This window comes from Herpailurus yagouaroundi, unplaced genomic scaffold (assembly GCF_014898765.1).
Source record: "Herpailurus yagouaroundi ecotype Mexico unplaced genomic scaffold, PumYag 569, whole genome shotgun sequence".
NCBI lineage: Eukaryota > Metazoa > Chordata > Mammalia > Carnivora > Felidae > Herpailurus > Herpailurus yagouaroundi.
Window position 1 is genome coordinate 3177834 of NW_024412786.1, and position 12861 is coordinate 3190694.

At 58.4% G+C, this 12861-nt stretch overlaps 2 protein-coding genes across 2 annotated transcripts; one reads left to right on the top strand and one right to left on the bottom strand.

Annotated features, from left to right (window-relative positions):
* Window positions 1-6: 6 nt before the first annotated feature.
* Window positions 7-5976, top strand: CNIH2 (cornichon family AMPA receptor auxiliary protein 2). The gene is made up of 6 exons (XM_040466050.1): window positions 7-120; window positions 3887-3955; window positions 4417-4464; window positions 4723-4835; window positions 4975-5118; window positions 5316-5976. Exons 1-6 carry the CDS (start codon window positions 40-42, stop codon window positions 5341-5343), a joined length of 483 nt encoding a protein of 160 aa, XP_040321984.1. The 5' UTR covers window positions 7-39; the 3' UTR covers window positions 5344-5976.
* A 377-nt stretch (window positions 5977-6353) lies between these two features.
* YIF1A (Yip1 interacting factor homolog A, membrane trafficking protein) lies at window positions 6354-10592 on the bottom strand. Its single transcript, XM_040466048.1, has 8 exons — window positions 10378-10592; window positions 9472-9683; window positions 9203-9307; window positions 8988-9066; window positions 7428-7485; window positions 7097-7252; window positions 6661-6754; window positions 6354-6561 (listed from the first exon to the last, which is right to left on the bottom strand). Exons 1-8 carry the CDS (start codon window positions 10406-10408, stop codon window positions 6415-6417), a joined length of 882 nt encoding a protein of 293 aa, XP_040321982.1. The 5' UTR covers window positions 10409-10592; the 3' UTR covers window positions 6354-6414.
* Window positions 10593-12861: the final 2269 nt, after the last annotated feature.

The following is a 12861-nucleotide window of genomic DNA, read 5'->3' on the forward strand; positions in this document are numbered from 1 at the left end:
GCGCTGGCGCCCCCCGGGCCGCCGCCCGGCGCGGGGGCCATGGCGTTCACCTTCGCCGCGTTCTGCTACATGCTCACCCTGGTGCTGTGCGCCTCCCTCATCTTCTTTGTCATCTGGCACGTAAGGCCGGGCTGGGGCTGGGGGCGGGGTGGGGGGCCGGGGGCGCACAGAGCGGGAGGGTCCGGGAGGATGGGCTCAGGGCCTGGGGAAACTTGGAGCCTCGTCTCCTCTATCCCCCTTTGGTCGGCTTCTGTTCGCCCCCATGAACACCCCCTCCCGTCGTCGGCTTCCTTCCCGGAGCCCCCTTCCTCCGCCGCCCCCGCCTGTCTGTGGGTATGTCAGTTGGTCTCTGACCCCCTGCCCCTGCCCCATGCCGTCTTGGGGAGTGGGGCAGAATTCTGGGATTCTTGCTCCCTTCTCTCCTACCCCCGAATCCAGTCGCCCCCGTTTGTCTGTCGGGCAGTTTGTCTGTCTGCTTGCCCCCCCTTTGTGGGTTTTTCCAGCCAGGAGTGATGGAGCCGGTTGCCATGGCAACTGCATCTGTTTACAGGACCCACAGATCGCAGAGCCTGTTAACCCTTTCCCTCTCACTCACCTCCCTGACCCAGCTGCGATTGGCTCTAAGCGGCCCCAGAGACCTAGTCCCCATCACCCGCTCCCCTCGGGCTTCCCTGCCCCCTCCTTTACCGGCTTCCTCTCAGCAGGTTTCCTCCCCACTTCTCCTTTTCCCCTCCTCTTCCTGCCCACTTTCCCCTTTGTCTAGTGTGTCCCCTTTGGTCTGTCTCTCACTCTGGTGTGGCTTCACACCTGATCTTTCAGAATGTCCATTTCTCATCCTTTATCCTAATCACCTCCCCTTAGAGAGAGTCCCTGTCCCTCATTCTGTCTGGGGCCCTCTCCTCAGCAGCCCTCTCTGCCTGGCTCCCTTCCTCTCACCAAGAACTATCGCTCAGTCTCCAGCTCATTGTTTGGGGCCCTTGACCACCCTCCCTCCTCCAGTCCTCGGAGGTTTTGGCCCCCACCCCGATCCCCTCAATGAGGACTGCCCGTCTCGGTCAGCGCTGGCCCGTCCATCTCGGCATCCTCTGCTCCCATGACCAAGACATATCTTCCCGATCTCCATCCTCTCTAGGGGGATTCCCTCACCCTCTCCAGTCTCTCCCCCCGTATCCCCTTCTTTCCTTCCTATCGCTTCCTCCTCACACCTCACCTGCTTCCTTCCTGGTCTCCCCACTTCCTCTCTCTTTTCCTGGGACCTGCTGCCTGGCCCCGGATCCTCCCTGGCCCTTGACCAAGCTCTCCCTTCACAATCCCCCTTGCCCTGCAGCTGCCTGTCTCCTTGACATCAGGATTCCGTGGACTCTGCACCCTTCCTGTGTGAGGAGTGAGGCCCTACAGGCACTTTACAACATGCACCACCCCCCATCTCCAGCCTTAAGCCTGGCTTTGTGCCTCTCTCTCTCTCTCTCTCTCTCTCTCTCTCTCTCTCTCTCTCATTCTGTGGGTCTCTTAGTTGCTTTTTCTTATCTTCCTCTTTCTCTGCCTCCATACCGCACCCCCCCCCCCTTTCCATCTCGATCTCTCCTATCTCATTCCAGGGCAGTGGACAATCCTATGTGTGGTCTGGGGACAGGAGGGCTGGGGTCCTGTAGACTGGAAGAAATTGAGGGTCGCAGGCTGGGAAACACAGAGCCAAACAGCTCCTGGGAGAAAGTTTCCTGGAATTCAAGAAGCCCCTTTCCACACCCCTGCCCACCCAGAGGCCTCCCGCAGACCCTCTGGTGGTCCCTATCCTTAGGGACCACTCGGAGCAGCCCTCCATTCAACACACCTGTGTCAATAGGAAGCACTGAGACAACCAGGCTCTAGGTAGCTGTGGGGGAGTCAAGGATGAATAAGACGCAGGCTTTGCCCTTGTAGGGCTCCTAGGCTGGGGGAAAGAGCTCAACAAATATTTATTGAGCACCTATTATGTGTCAAGCACTGTGTTCACTTAACTATTTAATTGGGTGGTCTTAGCAAGTCACCCATGCTGAGTCTGTTTGTTTCCTTGTGGGCAAAATGGGTTTGTCGTATATACATCATAGTGCCCAGAACATGTCCTACTAAGGGAGTTGGGGGATGGGCATAGGAGGTGTGGTCCTGAATCCAAATTGGTAAGAACTAGAAACTTCCAGGGCAGGACCCCAGATCCCACCCCAGACCCTGACCCAGTCCCCACTGGTTGCTAGGCATCCCTGATGGTGACTGACGTGTGTCAGCTGTCATCGTGGGGGATTGTTTGTTCCAGGGGGCTGAGTCAGCGCCAGGCAGCCTGGGGGGTGGGAGGCATGACACCCGCTGCCTGCTGGTGGTGCCAGCTCTGGAGCAGACAGACGGCACCCTTCCGCTCCCTGCTGGACCCTGTTGCTGTGTCTGGCGGGCAGGTGGCTGCCCAGAGTTCATGGGGAGAGGGGTGCTGCTCCAGATGGCCCAGCTCCCTCCAGGAAGCCCGTGTTCTCTCCCTCCAAGCCGTCTGGGGTCTGAGATGCTTGGGGGTGTGGGCCCTGTGCGTGCCTCGTCCTAGGGCTGGTGCTGAGAGGAGGGGATCTCAGAAGGCTTTTCTTCCAGACCTCTTCCCATGCTAGCTGCACCCACCCACCCCCCACCCAGGTCTGTCCCATCATCCCCTCAAACACCTGTTCCTCCCAGGAGTTCCCCATCCCAATGAGGACACTGCCATCTACCAGATGCCCGAACACCCAAAGGCAACTTGGGCCCCTCTGCCTCCACTCCGCTGCCATTCAAGCCCTCTGGAGTCTGGCTTCTAAATAGCTCTGGAATCCGTCCACACCTCTCCACCCTCACTGCCATTCTCCTCACTCAGATCACTAGCAACGTGAGTCCTCCCCCCACCCACCCCCAACAGTTCTCTGGCCTGGCCTAAGCAGTTACGAATTTTAACTCTGGAGTCTGGGTTAGAATCCATTCTTACCACTGACTAGCTATGTGTAGCCTTGGACAAGTCACTTAACCAGTCTCAGTTTCTTTATCTGCAGAATGGATATGGCAGTACCTACGTCATCAGGTTGTTGCAAGCATTAAATGAGTTAGTAAACATGAAGCTGCTGGCATAGAGTAAGCCTCATGTATGTCTTGGCTGGGACTGTTAGCCAATGTGTACCTCCTGCTTCATCTATCCTAAAACATTAGCCTGACCGCCCTACTCTGCTGCTTTATACCCCTCAATGGCTCCCATTACTTTTAGAATTAAAGTCCAAACATCTGGTCTAAGCTTACAGCATCTGCAGCCCATCTCTCACATTCCCATCTTCCTTCCCACTTTTCACTCTGGCCCCATGAAATCTGCAGCTTCCTGAATGTTCCTTAGTCTTTCAACCTTCTGCCTTTGTGCCTGCTGTCCCTGATGTTTGGACTCCCTTCCCCCATTTGTTCACCGAACACCCACTCTGAGTCCAGCCTGACCACCACCCCCCCCCATCACTTCTAACGCTGGACCAAGCACCCCAGTAGTCCTGATCACCCTGGAATATAGTTCACAGTCCTCCCAAGCATATGAGGTCCTCTCAAGCAAGGGCTGTGCCCCAGGCTTCTGGGGCCCCAGTGGTCAGCACAGGGCAGATTAAGACACCATCTCTTGGAATGTTTTGGGTGGAGGCATCGTGAACATGGCTTGACTCGGGCATTAGCACACTAGGACTCTGTTCCAGACTGTTGTGTGACCTTGAGCCAGGCCCTGCCCTTCCCTCAGCCTCAGTTTCTCCACCTGTGCAGCAAGCTTCCCTCTGGTCCAGTCCCCATGTGTGAATTCCTATCCCACAGAAGGGTGGGTGGGGGACTCATAAACTGTTGCCCCCGCCCTGACGGGCACACGCCCCTCTCCCAGATCATAGCCTTTGACGAGCTGCGGACCGACTTCAAGAACCCCATCGATCAGGGGAACCCAGCGCGGGCAGTAAGTGATACATGTGCTGTGCTGAGGTGTGTCCGTCCGTCTGTCTTTCCATCTGTCGCAGGCGAAGGGGGGTGGGTGGGAAACGGGAAGAAGGGGGTGTGGGGGGGGACCGGCGGCTGTGCCCCTTCCTGTCTGTCCCCGCCCCCAGCAAACACCTGGCGCGGGCTCAGGGCTCGGGTTCCTCCTGGCGGAGCGGCCGTTGCCAGGCTCTGGGCCGTTGCCCTGGAGACGCGGGTGAAGGTCCCTCCATGGCGACGGTTGCCATGGGGACGGCGCGGCTGCTGCCCTGCCGCAAGCTGCTCTGGCGCCCCCTGGCGGCCACGTGCAGGTCGGCGGGGGACGCGGGGACGCGGGGACGCAGGGACGGCGATGGCGGTGGCGGCGGGGGGGGGGGGGGGGGGGGGCGCCCCTATTGCCCGCTCCTCCGCCTCCCCCATGGCGGCTTTTTCCTCCCCCTACAGCGCGAGCGTTTAAAAAACATCGAACGCATCTGCTGCCTCCTGAGGAAGGTCAGTGTCAGGGCTGGTAGCAGGAGGCTTCTAGCCCAGCTCAGCCCTACTCTCCTGTGACCCGCACCAGGGCCTTACCCCTCTGGGACCTGCTTGATCAGCTCTGCCACCGGGAGGGAGTGGGAGGCTAGAGACCCCTTTAATCCCGAGGTCACGGTGGTGGAGGGGGCACCTCCCGAATCCCAGCTCCCCTCTGTGCCCTTGAAGCTGGGGTCTGTCCTGGCACCGGGCAGCTGACCTCTCATCCTCCCTCCCCAGCTGGTGGTCCCAGAATACTCCATCCACGGCCTCTTCTGTCTGATGTTTCTGTGTGCAGCAGAGTGGGTGACCCTGGGCCTCAACATCCCCCTCCTCTTCTACCACCTCTGGAGGTGAGGACCTCAACATCCCCCTCCTCTCCCACCTCTGGAAACTGTCCTGGTGGGGCGTGGGGGAGTGAGGTGGAGAAGCAGGGGCAAGATGGGGGTGGACGCTTTGATGGTGGGCGCTCAGGCCCCTCCTTCACCCCAGGTACTTCCATCGTCCTGCGGATGGCTCCGAGGTCATGTATGATGCGGTCTCCATCATGAATGCTGACATCCTCAACTACTGCCAGAAGGAGTCCTGGTGCAAACTCGCCTTCTACCTGCTCTCCTTCTTCTATTACCTGTACAGGTGAGGAGGCCCTGCTCATGGCAGTCAGAAGTCAGGGAAGGGATGCTCTAGGTCCCATGCTTCCAATCCTAGGAGTGGTTGGGCCCCAAGTTTCTGCCTTTTTCCCTTGAGGACTGGGGGCAACCCAGGGTATGACGGGGGGGTGGCCAGTAGCTGGGCCTACTCAGGACTTGGCTCATTGCCTCATCTCCCCACAGTATGGTTTATACGTTGGTGAGTTTCTAAGGGGGAAGCCGGCCAGGGAGCAAGCCCAGAATGGACCGGACGCCTGTGCACCCCCAGCCCTGCCCCTCGGCCGCAGAGGCCTCAGCCCCGGGGAGGGAGGGGGCACTGGTGCCCCCAGCCTCCTCTCCACGCCCCCCCCCCAAACTGCTGCTGCGGGGACCTCCCGCCTTCAGAGCCCCCTCCCCTTGGACTAGGGCTGGGCAGAGCTCTAAATAGGGGCAGGGGCTCCTCTGCCAGCCTGTAGGCATGGCAGTCAGTCTTGGAAGGGGTGGAACCTCCAGCCTTGTCCACTTCGGTTGGGGGGGGGGGGACACGGGCCCTGCCAAGGGGCAGGGCTTGACCCTGGAAGTTCTAGGCCACCCCCCTCCACCCCCACCCTGAGGCTCCCCCTGCAGGTGGGGGGGTACCCACACCGGGAATGAGCAGGCTCAGCAGGGGGGCAGCCCCACCCCTAGTCTGCCCTCTCCCCTCCCCCAGGCTCTCTCTCCAGATCTCCCCCTTCCCCATTCCCACTTGCCCCAACCCCAGCCTGTCCTGTCTCTTGGACCTATTTTCTATGTTGCCTGGAGGAGTCCGGCACCCCCTCCCCGGCCATTTGTGACAAAATATGAATAAACTACTGCAAACACGTGGGCCCCAGTTCTGCTCCTGAAAGGCTTGAAGAGGACATGGGGGCAAAGGGACTTATAGGGGACAGCCCTGAGCTAAATCCTCAGGACAGAGGCTCAAACCACTGGCCCATCGAACCCTCCAGGGACCCCCTCAGATGGATCAGAGAGGCCTTCGAGGTCTCCTTGGCAGCTGCTCCCTTCTGTCCTCACTTTCCTCGTCACAGCCAAACAGCTATTGCTGCTAAAACCCTTCCATCTGCCTTTCAAAGCAGTATCAAGACCACCAACGCCAGGAAGCCCTCCCCTGGGTCCCTAGAGCCTGATAAACCCTGGGCAATGGAGACCACCCCCCCCCTCCCACCACCACCACCACCTCAGGCCCCAGGAACAAGGGTCAAATACAATCAAGGAAATCAAATCTTCAATGTATGGAAAAATCAGTGCCAGTGGGAGCCAAAGGTCACCGGACCAGGTGGAAGGTCAGCCAGTATATGATGAGGGGCTGGAAGGCTGCAGCTCCCAGAGTCAGGTAGAGCTGGAGACGCTGCCGGGGAGCTGGGCCCCCCACAGTGTCGGGGCCCAGGGCTGCTGTTCGCAAAGAGCGCACCTAGAAGAAAGGAGAGAGCTGAGGCTGTGCCAGGATGGGAAGGCTCGGCCCCAGCTCCAACCCCGGGGGAAAAGGCGGGAGGGGTAGCCCCAGACTCACGATGAAGTACATGAGTGAAGACGAAGTCCAGGCCAGTGCCACATAGTAGCCATCGCTGCCGAAAAGCAGCCCTGTGAGCACACTGAGGATCATCCTGCAGGGGTGTGGGGTGTTGGGAGGGGTGGGGGGAGAGGAGAAAGAAGATGCTGGAGACCTTCCAAGGATCCAGGCCTGAGACCGGCCCCACCACCCAGCCTAGACCCTGACCACCACCTCTGGGGCCCTTTATCTCCAATCTATCCCCACAGGGTCCTAGACTCAAAATGAATCTGGCAGGCCTAGGACTCAGCCCTAGCACCTGGATCTGAGACGTCCTTCACGACCCCAGCTCAAGGCCCTTCTCCCCTGTGTTCCCGGAGTGGCTCTCCATACATTCTTGATCTAACAACGGTACACAGTTCCCGAGACGAGTGCAGAAGAGTGCAGGGGTACTCACCCCACATATTTGTAGCCGCTGTAGGCTAGCAGGTGGAAGGTGCTCAGGTCACTGCGCACGGTGGCCAGGTAGATGCCCAGGAGCAGGGCTAGCACCTCCATCACGACCCACACCAGCGCCGTGCTTGCACACAGGCCCAGCACTTCTGGGGAGAACCTGTGGCCACGTAGGGGTGGGGGTGGGGGTGAGTTCAGACACCAGCCATCCTGTTTGGCAGGTTGAGCCTGAGGACATGGGGTGGGCTTAGGACCTGCCACAGGTCCCCTGGGGAGGTGAGGAGAGCAGTCAGGAGGGAAAGCTGGTAGGAAAGGAGGAGGGCCCTGGCACTGACCTTTTCTGAATGCCCAGTGCCATCCCAGCCAACAGCACGTAGGTGATGAAGGCCATTGCTGCCAAGAGCCAGAGAGATGCCGTCAGCCTGTTTTCCTCAATCAGAACCCCCTAACGAGGTATTTGAGGCCATTTACACTCCCCACCTTCTCCCTATACTTCCTTCCCTGCATATCTCCTCATGCTCAGCCTCCATAGTCAGCTCCCCAATACCCTGCCTGCTCAGCTCTCTCTCCCTGTGTAAATGCTACCTGACCCTTCTCTCAGGACCACCAAGCTGCCTCCTTCCCTATCCCTGTGCTAGGAAATTTACCAGCTTCCTGCTGTGACTCTAACTACACCACAGGCCAAGGCCATTGCTAATCCTAGATGAGCTGGCAGGGGCCAAACTGATCTCACACAAGACTATAGGACCAAAATACAGGCTTGAAGACAACTCAGGCTGTTCCTGGAGTCCAGGCCATGAGGATGACTTCTTCTTACGTCTGGCCATTGGCACTGGCTATGGCTCTGGCCATCCTGCCAACATAGAGGGCTCCAGGTTTACCTCTGCTGTTTGCACAAAAGCTCAGAGCCAGTGGGAGCTGGGCTTTCACAGCAACTGTAACTCCTCAGCCCTGTTCCCTGCCCCCTGAAGCACCAGAACTGATGTGCCCACCAAAGAGCACAGGGTCTGGAGTCAGGAGCCGGCTCTATCACCTATAAGCTACGTGGCTTCAAAGAGATTCGAGTCTCTCTGATCCTTGGCTTCAACATGGAAAACAGAGATGGCAGTTCCTGCCTTACCAGGTGGCTCTGAGAGAAAATGGAATGAAGGATGGAAGAACCTGTGGCCCTCCCAGAGCAACTGGGCTGACTGGCTGCCCTCACTAGCACTGGCTGCCCTAGCAACCCCTCTGAGGGCTGACCCGGGCACACTCACCCCTACTCTAGGGTACCCACCACGGGCTTCGCCTTGTACAGGCCCCGGGACAGAGAGGAGTCAAATGCAGAGTCTGCCAGCCGCTAGACAACGTGGGCGGCCTGACCCCGTGCCATGTGCCAGGTGGACGGGCGGTTATGGGAGCCCAGAAGGGAGTGATCACTTCCTCAGAGGAGGAAATGTTGGAGCAGGACTTGGGGGGTAAGTAACAACAATGACAGTAATGATTTAAAGTGTGCTTCCTGCTGAGCACACATCACCTCACTGAAGCTCCACCGCAATCCTCTGTGGTAGAGACTGTTATTCCTGGTTTCCGGAAGAATAAAAGTAGCCAGCCTGAGGTCCCATAGCTGGAAGTTGCAGGGCCAGGTCTAAACCCAGAGCTCCAGGCTGGAGAGGGACATGGTCCCAGTCAAGAGGCAAGAAGGTCTCCAAAGGGAACACCCTGAGGGCACTGAAGGCACAGCCAGGAAATTCCTCACTGGTCCCCCTACTCTCGCCTACCTGGCGTCTAGCAACCGCCACACACAAAAGCACCAAAAGCAGATGCTGAATCAACGCGTGAGCCTCTCTCTTCTCACTGGTGCCTCGAGGCACAGGTCCCCCCACAACTCCCAGCCCAGGTCAAAGAAGACTCACTGGGGATATAGAGGTCAGGGGCGTTGAGATCTTGCCGTGGTGGTAGAGGCATGTCGCGACTGTACTGCACTTCCCAGTTCTGGCGGCAGCGGCGGCGGCCAGGTCAGGAGTAAAAGATGAGAAGAGAAGAAAGGGCGTTGAGGTCTGGGGGCCAAACTCTGGGAAAGGATGAGGGAGGCACAGGGCCCCGCCAGTTCACCTGGTAGGCAGCTCACCTGGTGTGTGTAGGGGAAGACCAGTAGCCCCAACTTCTTGGCCACATAGGCTGTGTCCACAGCAAAAAAATACTTGAGTTTGTTCACAGACACAAAACGGTGCAGCTGGGAGAGGAGAGAGGAGGCTGTGGGCAAGCTGCACACCAAACCTCAGGGTGCTCCAGGGTGTGCTCCTTCCCTGAGGGCTGCTGTGACAATTAGGTGGGATCCCGTGATGCCCCAGCCCTGGTCAGAAATCTTGCCACCCTTGCCCTGGGGGCAGGCCACACCTCCTTGTGCACCATGTCCTTCCCATGGGATGCGATGGAGCTGCCATAGGCCATAGCCACGTTGGCCATGGGGTCCCCAAGCAAGTGGTTGACATTGAAGGCCACGTCGGCTCCTGGGGCTGGGTATCCCCCTGGCTGGCTGGAGTAACCACCGCTTGTGTCATCGAAGAGGGGAGGGGGATCTGGAGCTGCCCGGGCCCTGTGCTTGGAGCCTGTGGGTTTGTAGGTACTAGAGTAGGTGACAGGAATACCAAGCATGAGCCCAAACCACCACCCCCTCCCCAGACTGCGCAGCCCTGTATGGGTCCTGGGGGCACCAAGCAATCAGTTAGTGAAATACATGCTGGATGGGGATAGGTAATCCAGAAAGAACTTTGAAGAAGGACCCTTTCCCAGAGGTGTTAAATGTAGGCAAAGAAAGAGCTAGGGCAGCACCTGGAAGTGGTTGCCCACCTGGGGGCTTCTGGGGATCTTCTCAAGGGAAGTGATCTCTGAATTGAGCCTTGGGAGAGTGAGTAGAAGTTTACTAGGTGGAGAAGATAACTGGGAAGGCATCCCGCATAAACAAGAGTGGGAAAGAAGACAGCTGAGTACCCAAAGGCCCTGGGCAGTGGTGAGGGCCCCTACCAGGGTCATGACAGGTAAAGAAAGTTCTGGAGGCAGACTCCGTTTGTGCTGGTCTAGCATGGGCAATCCAGCTGTGCTGTCACCGCCCGATCTCGGGATTGGGCCGAGAGGGCGAAGTCCGGGACGCGTTGCTGAGTCGCGCAGGGCGAAAACCCGAAAGACACCCGCCGCCCTGGGGAACGGTCACGGCTGCCCCTCTCCCTCGGGGTGAGAGGGCCGCGCCGCCGACCCTCCTCCGGCCGGTCGGGCCGCGTCCCACCCGCCCCGCGCCCCACGCACCGTGGGCTCCGTATCCCGAGTGATAAGCCATGGCCGCGATGCTGGCTCTCCCCAGGGGCCCGCTGCGCCGCCTCGTGGGTGAGAATACTAATAAGGCAGCAGCTCCGCACCCTGGGCACCGACTGAGGTTATGGAGAAGCCCGACACGTCCGCGAGCTCTTCGACCACAGCCGCCATGTCCGCAGCGTTATCCTCCGTCGCCTGCCATTGGCTCCTCGGCGGCGCCAACTCGCCCCTCCCTTCTCCCAATTGGCTGCTGGCGCGGCCTCGCTGAATTGGATTCGGCAGTAGTCAACTTCCGGGAGGAGGGTAGGCGGAGCAATTCGAGGCACTCTCGGATTGGGTGTTGCGTTTGCTAGTTTGTGCCCAGAACAGCCAATAGTTGGGTTAAAGTAAGAGGGTGTTGAGAATTATTTCCGCGCCTGCGCAGTGGGGCACTTGACGCTCGCCCTGCCACGACTACACCGGTTGGAGACCTGGAGGAGGAACCAAGTTTCGCTCGCCGGATGTACTCCAGGAGGGGATGGGTCGGTGGGGTTCTAGCAAGTCCCACCCCTCGGGGCTCCTGCCTCTCCCTCTCAATGCTCTCTTTCCTCTCCCGTCCTCCATACTCCCCCCAGCCCTGGAGCGGAGCCCAGGCAACCCGCGAGGTGTTAGTAGGAGGCCGCGCCGGGTAGTGACAGCGCGGCCAAGCGAGCCCCGGAAGCTGGCTCCTCCCCCCGCTCCCACCCCTCCTTCCCGCGCGGGTGCTGTCCGTTGTCCGGTGCTGAAATATCCCACAGCCACTGACGGCTATCCTGCAGACCCCGGGACCCTGCTGCTCTTGAGACACACGTACACACTACAAATATTGAAAATTCCAGAAGGTCTGAAGTCCCAGAGAATGGATCTGAGCTCTTGATTGAGGGTCTGGGCTCTTGAGACACACGTACATTACAAATATTGAAAAATCCAGAAGGTCTGAAGTCCCAGAGATTGGATGGTATCGTTCGTTGGGACAGGATCCTGCACCAGTCCTGGCCCGTCAACTCTCCCGTGGTCCAGCCGATTTAGGGGGTGGAGGTGTGCTGATCCACCTCCTGAAGCTGCAGCTGATACTCCTGAGTCATTGCTGCCCTTGCCGCCCATCTTAAAGTGAAGCTGGGGTTTCCTTTCTCTCCGCCCAGTTTCTGACCACTCGCACCCTCCTCGGCAACAGTCTTCAGGGGCCTCTCTCACACACTTTCAGCCACTACTTTCTAGAGAGGGAAATCAGGTCCTCTGCGATCTGCCTCTAGTTAACTAGCCAGTGTCTGGTTACACCAGGTTACTCTCCTACTCTCTGAACACAACCCACGTGGTCTAATCGCAGTGTCTTTGCTCAAAAGTCCCCTCCACCTGGGATGCCCTTCCTCCTCATATCCATTTGTCGAAAGTCTAGTTATCCTTTAAGAATCAGTTTGACTTGTGTCTCAGAGAGACAAAGGAAACAGAGGAATGACCTAGCTGGGGGTTGAACCTGGAGGCCGAGTTCTAGGCTCCCTCTGGGAACACCACTTTGCCCTGTATGTAAATTCCATTAGGACAGGGCCTGTGTCTTTCTCCACTCCTACCCTTGTCTTCACAGTGCCAAGCACAGTACTTGGATATAGAAGATATCCAATAAACATCTGTGCCCAATAAATAAATAATAAATAAATGTAGCCCTGGGTCAGTCCTTTACTCTCTCGACCATTTCAATTACCTCATCTTCAAATGGGTAGGGATATTAAACTGAATGGTCTTTGAGTTCCCTTTGCAAAAAAAAAGGAAAAAAAAAAAAAAAAAAAAAAAAAAAAGTCGAAAAGCAACCCAACCTAGCATTGCAGTTCCCTGTGTCCCACCAACTGATTGTCTACCTTGAGGGCTAGGTCCAGACCCAGAGGCAGATGGGCTGAGGCCCCTGAGGGCCAGGGAACAACACTGGGGCCACCACGTGGAATGAGGGTGTCCTCCCATGAAGGACAGATCCCATTCCCCTGTACGTCATGATGAATGCTTGTGCACCTTTCTACTCCCATTTCTCAGATGGGAAAACGGAGGTTGAGGTGAAAAGTGCAGGCCCAAGGTCACGAAGCTTGGGGCCCTGGGTGTCCTGGCCTGCGCAACCTGCCTGCTCTACGTGAAGCCCGCACCTCGGGCCAGCAAATGAGGCGTATCTCACCTTCCTGGGCTGTAACCGCTTTCTCCCCTACACGCAAGGCTTCCGGGGTGGGGTCCAGGTGGGCTTAGGCTTGGGCCTACCCCTCAGAGACGGGACCGCGGGGGGTATTACTCATCTTTGAGATTCCCTGTCCTCATTTTACAGCAGGGGAAACAGGCTCTGAGAGCAAGGACTCGGCCAAGGTCGCAAGCGCCAGCGCGGCGGGAGGGGAACCCAAGCTTGGGTCCGCCAGACTGGGGTTCTCGGGGGCGGAGGCAGCGCCCGCCGGTGCCAGGCGCTGCCGGCGGCGCCGCGGGTGCCGC